Genomic DNA, 8,044 nt, shown 5'->3' on the forward strand with positions numbered 1-8,044 from the left:
GGGCTGCGGGGTGCGGGACGCCCGTGCCGGGGAGCTCCGCTCGGGCAGGTTGGAGAGGATGTGCTCGATGGAGAAGGGGCAGGGCCGCCCGGGGCCCCTGCGGCTCACCGCGCCCCCAGCCGCAGCCATGCCGGCCTGGCCCCACGGCCGCCGCTGCAGGAATATATACGTCGGGGGGGAGCGCGCTGTAATCCCCGAACCGAGCGCCGAGTCCACGCGGACTAATCCCGCCGCGCCGGCCAGGGGCGAGCTAATCCGCAGCGGCGGCGGCGGGAAATCCTGCTCCGCATCGGCGCGCGGGGGCTCGCCGGGCTGCGGGGAGGGGGCTACCTGGAAGCCCTCAGCCCAGCGTCGGTGTTCGTGGCCCCGAAAAGCGGGCAGGGAAGCGCCGCGGGGAAGGCGCGGAGGGCCGCCTCCCCCTGCCCTCGGAGCCTGCTGGCCCTCGCTCTGCTTTTGGGGCAGCGGCCTGAGGACGCCCCGACTTTGAAGCTCCCCTACCCGCGTTTGCCGTGGCCCACCCCCTGGGTACCTCCTCCGGTAGCCACAGCAACCAGGGCTAGCTCCTAATCCCCTTGGGACCCTGCAGAGGAGAATGAGTAAGTCTGAAGAAACCCACCCAAACTGCTAATCTCTTGGCTCCAAAACTGCTGGGCTCCAACCCCCAATGGAACCCAACTCTTTCTCGGCAACTCCATGATGCCACCGCTCTTTGGCCCCAGACCTCCCACTCATTTCAGAGCCGGCCTCTCCCTCCTAGAGGAAATGGGGCGGAGCAGAAAGCTACCTCTGCTAATTATCGAACCTGATACCCCACTGCTCGTGCCCCCAATTCTCTACCTTCTCTACTGAGTCAGGAGAGCCTTCCAGACAACATGCAAGGGTCCACCCCAGTGCTCTGGAGAGACCCCTCCTCCTGCTTTCTACATGTCCTGGAATCCCCTCCGAAAAAACATTGAGCACCCCTGCCCCACCCTCTTCATAGCCATGCTTCTCAAGTGCTGACTTGTATGGGCCCACCCCCCTACTCTTCAGGCCAGTCCGACTGTCCATTCTCTCCTCCCCCTGACCCAGGTCACGCTGCCCAACATTGCTGACAAGGACAAGTCTGTCCTTTGCCAAATTCCATGAAGACTGTTCATTTTCAAGTAGCATTGACCAGCCAGCCAGGCACTTCAGCATAAGGCCCTCCTCTCTGGACCTCTGAAAAAGCTATTTTTGGCTCACAGGACGAGCAACAGACTGCCTGGTTTATATCCCAGCTGCCACTTTCTTTCTTTGGGACCTTCCATAGGTTCCATCTCACACACACACACACACACACACACACACACACACACACACACGCCTTGGTTTCCCAATCTATAAACTGGCATCATAATAGCAAGCTAACTCAGGAGGTGTTCCTTGGACTCAACCAGTTGCTGTGTGTGACACAGTAGAACCTGGTTGGGCTGTGGGGGTTGCATGGCTCCATGGTGCCGTCGCAGGGCAGCGCACTCACATTCCCAGGCTCTCCTCCCACCTCACACATCCTCGTTCAGACTCCTTTGTTGACTCCACACTATCAGTGAGGAGACTTTGGACTTTAGGTGACAGAACCTGCTGACTCAACCCCTGACACAAGAGTTCTAATAAAGGACTCTTTTTGCCCAGGTCTTATTCGTCTAAAAGCTTATTTATTTTGAGAGAGATCAAAAGCACGAGTCAAGGAGGGGCAGCGAGGAGGGGGAAGAGAGAATCCCACGCAGGCTCTGCACTGTGAGCGGAGTCGGATTTGGGGCTCGAACTCATGAACCGAAAGATCATGACCTTGGTAAAGCACCCAACTTCGGAATCCTTAACAAACTCAGCCAGCCAGGCACCTCAGGTTTGTTAATCTAGATGCTCAGTGAAGAAACCATCACCTCTGTGAGTGGCTCGGCCACTTTCAGCCTGCCTCATGGTTACAAGAGTGCTGCCACAGCCCTATACCTCCCATCTCTTCCTATGTGTCCCTTTAGATGACTGTGGAAACTTCTCCCAGCACAGAGCCTTCCTCATAGAACCAGATGGTCACCGTTACTTCAGAGAGGCACATGGGGATTGATTACCTATCAACTTCCCTAGAGTTCTGCCAGGATGGGGGTGACAGAGTCAGTGGTCAGGAACATTGTTCCCTCCTCCTCCCAGCCCTGGAAGTTTCTTCATCCCTCCCCATTCCCACCCTGGTGACCTCCTGCAGCCTTGAAGCTTCAGACCCCATCTCTGTGACAATGACTCTCAAGCTGATACCTCTGGCCTAACCTCTCTGCTCCAGGCTACTGTCTCCAAGCACCTGCTCTATGTCCTGGTACTTCCTCACCTTGATAACTGCACCTGGGTAAGTGCACCATCTCTTTACCTGTCCGCCTCTGCATGTGCCCATCTCTTCACTAGTCCACTGCGGTAAAGGGGCGCCACCACTGTGGTGCTTTCCAAACATGTCGGGGAATTCCTTGACCCTTCTCCCTTCAAGATCTAAAATCGAATTCCCTTCCCCTTGAACATGGGCTGACCTAATGACTCACTTCTAACCTCCAGAATGCAGAAGGTCGCAGAAGTGACATTGGCTGCTGAGGCCAGATCAGACAGCTAGGTGATAGAGCTCCTCTCTCTCCCTCATCTTGAGATGCTTGCTCTTCGAGCCAGCCATCATGCCGCCAGGCGCCACCAGCAGCCCCAGGAAGAGGCACACGCAGAGGTGTTCCAGCCGGCAGCTGCAGCTGAAGGGCCAGCCATCGGCTAGAATCATGAGCGAGCAAGGAAACCTTCAGGGCGGCTTCAGTCCCAGCTACCATGATGAACAGAACTCCTCTAAACATTCATGGGATGTCTCCTTAGCTGGATCATCTTACTCATGAGGTGAGTGTCCTATTTCCTGTGCTATTACAGATGGCAATGTTGCTAAGCTTCTTGTCACTCTACAGCAAGGTAACAGTTGAGGAGATTGTTTATGTGTTCATAGCACTAAGTTTGAGGTGGCCTGTTATGTAGTTTTGGATAACCGGATGGGTTCAGTACCGGAATGGGATGCTGCCGATACAAACCCTAAGTCACATCGTATTGGCTTTGGGACTGGACAGTGGGTGGGAGCTGGAAGGACCTGCTGAGACTGCCATTGGGGTCTTAGAGGGAAGTGAGAAAAATCGTACTGGAAGATGGAAGAAAGGAGACTCTTGCTGTAGAGTGACAAGAAGCTTAGCAACATTGCCACCTGTAATAGCACAGGAAATAGGACACTCACCTCATGAGTAAGATGATCCAGCTAAGGAGACATCCCATGAATATTTAGAGGAGTTCTGTTCATCATTGCCAAAGCTTGGAAACAACTCAGATGCCCATCAGCTGGCGAGTGAATGAACACACCACAGTCTACCACACCAAGGAGGGGCCCAGGGTGGCAGTGAGTGACACACGCAGCAACACAGGGCCATATCAGAAGATTGTGCTAAGTGGGAGAAGTCAGTCTCAGAAGGCTCATACTGTGTGAGTCCATTTATATGACACTTTGAAAATGGCCACAGGTCTGGGGAACAGATAGGTGGTTTCAGTGGGGGAGAAGAACCAGGGAGGAGTTTTTTGGCAAGCACCTGAGGGAGGCAGAGGGGAGGGTGAGATGCTGAGGGGGACGCTGGCTCCACCCCAGCCTGGTGGGATCTGAGACCACCTTCATGAGGTCAGGGTGCACAGTCTCTCTCGCTAAGGTGGCTCCTATCTGGCCAATGCTCCAGAGAAAGGGTGTGAGCTGCAAGTCACCAGCTCACATTGGGAACACTTACCCTAACCCTGCCACCCTCAGCTCCACATGAAGTTCACTGCATTTAGATCCACAGGGTTCTGGTTGGGCACAATTTCTGTACATATATAGGAAAGGAAAGCTATTGGGATGGACTGTGGTCCCTGCTGCTTAAGTTGGTCCTGAGCCTGTTAGCAGGCATCCACGTGCCCTCCCCCACCTTCTCTAGCTCCCCGTCTCCCAGGAGCATCTAGCACTTTTGAAGCTCTAGGTGCCTCACCTGATCGGTTGACTCAGATGATCATACCTGGGGACGTGAGCCCCTGGGTACAGTCCTCAGGTTGTGCAGGATGTAATGGCCCACTCACAGTGACATCTGGGGGAGAGAGTACCACATGACATCCAGTGGATGGGAAGGTCACACATCCCTCTTCCTAGGATCTGGACCCAGTACCCCTGGCAGCATGGGGCCCCCTGTGCTTGGTGGTATGAGGAGCCCAGAGTGGCCTGGAAGCTGTCAGAGTGTATGCTTTGTGCCACTTTTACTGTGTTCCTGGTGGAATTAGGTTCAGAGGCCCAGAAACTAATCTAAAGTTTCTAGGATGAGAATGCAATTCCCGAGTTGGGTCGCTGGGAGTACTAAAGAGCAGGGGGTCTCACCTGGAGCCCTGGGTCCACCCATCAGAAAGCCACCATGTGTCACACTAGTTCTCTAGGTACCTCTTCTCCTGACTTCCCTGTCTCTAAACTTCTATTCCTGCCCTGTCCTCCCCATGAAGCTACTAGCTCAACTGTTTATGGTGGTAAACAGGGGTCCATGTCTTCTTTCCTTAGGCACTTTTTTTCTCCATACTATGTGGATGATACAGTACCCTGGAGAAGCTCTACCTTTTGGAGGGCTTTCCCCTCACTGCTGTCATTCAGGGCCACCAAAGGTGCAGTGAGCGAGGCCACAAGGGGGTGGCAGTCGCTTGCGTATGCATCTTACCTATGTCTAACCGCACTCAGAGCTGATCCTGGCAATGGCACCTCCATTGTACCTTAAGTCTTGGTGCCTCTGACAGTGTTCATGAGCCTCCTGACCGTGTGGTTACTTAATAGCCCAAGATCAGATGCTCATTTCCTGTTGAGGCCCAGTAACATTCTAGGTGCTGTTTGTGACTGCTGTGTGGCATGGTCTCACTCAAGAACCCTAAGAGGTGGCACTGCAGCTCTGCCCCTGGAACCGGCCTGAGGCCCCACTTGAAAACTTTCTCTGCCATAACATTTGCCACAGGCTCTGCCAGACCACTGGGCCGAGCACAGAGCCTGGACCTGCTGCCAACCTCTGTCTGCTCTGTGCTCTACACAAAGCTGGCATGCGTGGAGCCAACAAACTGCTCACGGCAGGATTCCCAACTGCAGAACGTCAGGCCTCCATAGCCCAAAGAAACCTGCAGTGTATTCTTTCTTAGTGATGGGAGGTACAGGGCACAATTTGTCCTTTACCTTGAGGGGATGTTCTAGCATAAGACCAATGGAGTCCTAGAAACTTGGTTTATCTTTTCATTATTGGGTTGTAAGAGCGCTTTATATATTTAAGATACAGATATACAATTTGCAAAATATTTTCCCATTCTTTGGTAGTTTTCCACTTTCTTGATGGTGTCCTTTGCAGCATAAAACTTGAAAATTTGAATAAATCCAATTTTTCATTTCTTTCTTTTTTTTTTTAATGCATTGGTGTCAGTATCTAAGAAACCATTGGCTTGGGAGGCCTAGGTGGCTGTCGAGTAAATGCTCAGCTCTTGATTTCGGCTTAGGTCATGATCTCTTGGTTTGTGGGATAAAGCCATGCTCAGGATTCTTTCCTTCTCTCTCTTGCCACTCTCTTACATGTATGCACATGTGCTCTATTTCTCTCAAAAAAAGTAAATAAACATTTTAAGAAATCATTTCCAAATTCTAAGCATGAAGATTTACCCCCAACACTTTGCAGTTTTATAAACTATACATTTTATAGTTTTAGTTCTTAACATTGATTCATGTTGAGTGAATTTTTTATGATTTTATTTTTTAAGTAATCTCTACCCTCAACATGGAGCTTGAACTCATGACCCCTAGATTAAGAGTCACACGCTCTACTGACCAAGCCAGCCAGGCACCCCTTAAGTGAATTTTTATATAGGATATGAGGTAAAGGTCAACTTCACTCTTTTGCATGTGGATACCTAGTTGTCTCAGCATCATTTGTTGAAAAGATTATTCTTTTGCCCATTGCTTTGTTTTTGCCCCCCTGGTTGAAAATGAATTGACCATAAATGTAAGGACTTATTCCTGGATTCTGAATTCTGTCTAGTTGATCTATATGTCTATCCTTATGGCAATACCATACTGTCTTGATAACTGTAGAAAGCTACAGTCAATTTTGAGATCAGGAAGTGTGAACTCTCTAATTTTGATCTTTTTCAATGTTGTTTTAGTTACTCTGGTTCCCATGAATTTCAGTGTGAATTTTAAAATCAGCTTTATGAGTTTTTGCAAATAGGTAGAACTTTTTTAATTTTGAAATTTTTATTTATTTTTGAGAGAGACAGAGATGGAGTGCAAATGGGAAAGGAGCAGAGAGAGAGGGAGATGCAGGCTCCAGGCTCTGAGCTGTCAGCACAGAGCCCAATGTGGGGCATGAACTCACAAGCCGTGAGATCATGACTTGAGCTCAAGTTGGATGCTTAACCGACTGAGCCACTCAGGTGCCCCAGACCAGGTAGAATTTTGATAGGGATTGAATTGAAGCTGTAGATGAATTTGGGGAGTATTGCCAACTTAACAACATTAATCTTTCCAATTCATGAACATTGGATGTCTTGACTTATTTAGATCTTATTTAAACTAATTGAATACTGTTTTATAATTTTCAGAGTATCTCTTTTTCACTTCTTTGTTAATATTCCTAAACACTTTATTCTTTTTGACATTGTAAATGACATAGTTGTCATAATTCTATTTTTTTATTGTTCACTGCTAGTGTATAAAAACAATTGTTTTTTGTACATTGATCTTGTATCTTGCAATCCGCTGGACTCATTTATTAATTCTAATAGTTTTTTTGGGATTCTGTTGGATTTCCTATAATACAAGATCATGTCATCTGTGAACAGCATTTTTACTTCTTCTCATACAATATTCATGTCTGAACTTCATTTTCTTGCCTAATTGCTCTGACTAAAACTTTCAATACAATGTTGAACAGAAGTGGTGAATGTGGGCATTCTCATGTTGCTCTTGATCTTTTTCAGCCCAGAGCCCGATGTGGGGCTTGAGATCATGACCTGAGTTGAAGTTGGAGGCTTAACCGACCGAGCCACCCAGGTGCCCCATGTTGCTCTTGATCTTAGAGAGAAAGGATTCTGTCTCCATCATTAAGTATATTAGCTGTGGATTTTTCATAGACACTCCTTATCAGATTGAGTAAATTCATTTTTTAAATTTAGTTATTTGTGTGTGGGAGGAGAGAGAGAGAGAGGGAGGGAGGGAGGGAGGGGGAGAGAGAGAATAATCAGGGGAAGGGCAGAGAGAGAGGGAGACAGAGGATCTGAAGCAGGGTCTGGGCTAACAGCAGAGAGCCCAATGTGGGGCTTAAACTCACAAATCATGGCATCGTGACCTGAGCAAGTTCACTTTTACTGCAAGTTTTTTTTTGAGTGTTTTATCTTGAAGGGGTGTTGCATGATCCATCCAGTTTTTGCAGAGGTCAGACTATGAATTAAGTCAGGTTTTACTAGATGTCAGCATCCTACATCCTTTAAGTCTTCAGCCATGATGGTAACCTCTGCTGTTCTTCCCAAGGTGCATTAGTTTTTTGTTTTGTTTTGTTTTTTTTGTAGGGAGGTAGTTCAGGAGCTTTCACTTATAATAGAGATCTGAAAAAGTTCTGCCAAATGCTAAACATGTGTGTTGCAAATATATATTCAAAAGCTGGATGGGGCACCTGGCTGGCTTAGTTAGAAGAGCATGTGACTCTTGATCTTAGGATCTTGCGAGTTCAGTAAGTAAACTTAAAAAAAAAAAACAACAACACTGGAAAAGTAACCAGTTTTGTTACCTGATCCTCTCCCTGACTCCCTGACGGGGCGGGGAGCATGATGGTATCTTGGGTCCTAGGTATCAGTATTAATGTGGAGTCAGCTGTAAAATGATCTGGGTTTTCCAAGGTACCTAAGTGGCTCAATCAGTTAAACATCTGTCTCCTGATTTTGGCTCAAGTCATGATTTCAGAGTCGTGGGATTGAGCCCTGCATTGGTCTCTGT

The 8,044-nt window shown here is 48.7% G+C and overlaps 1 protein-coding gene across 1 annotated transcript in view; it reads right to left on the reverse strand.

The window, feature by feature from the left end:
• GSC2 (goosecoid homeobox 2) overlaps positions 1-2,461 on the reverse strand; it is a 4,191-nt gene extending 1,730 nt beyond the window's left edge. Inside the window, exons 1-2 of the mRNA XM_029921595.1 lie at positions 2,381-2,461; positions 1-312 (exon numbers count right to left, since the gene is read on the reverse strand). The exon at positions 1-312 is cut by the window's left edge and continues 345 nt beyond it. Coding sequence (XP_029777455.1) covers positions 1-312; positions 2,381-2,461 — 393 coding nt within the window. The remainder of the gene's footprint in view (positions 313-2,380) is intronic.
• Positions 2,462-8,044: the final 5,583 nt, after the last annotated feature.

The sequence above is a fragment of the Suricata suricatta genome, chromosome 14 (assembly GCF_006229205.1).
Source record: "Suricata suricatta isolate VVHF042 chromosome 14, meerkat_22Aug2017_6uvM2_HiC, whole genome shotgun sequence".
Classification (NCBI taxonomy): domain Eukaryota; kingdom Metazoa; phylum Chordata; class Mammalia; order Carnivora; family Herpestidae; genus Suricata; species Suricata suricatta.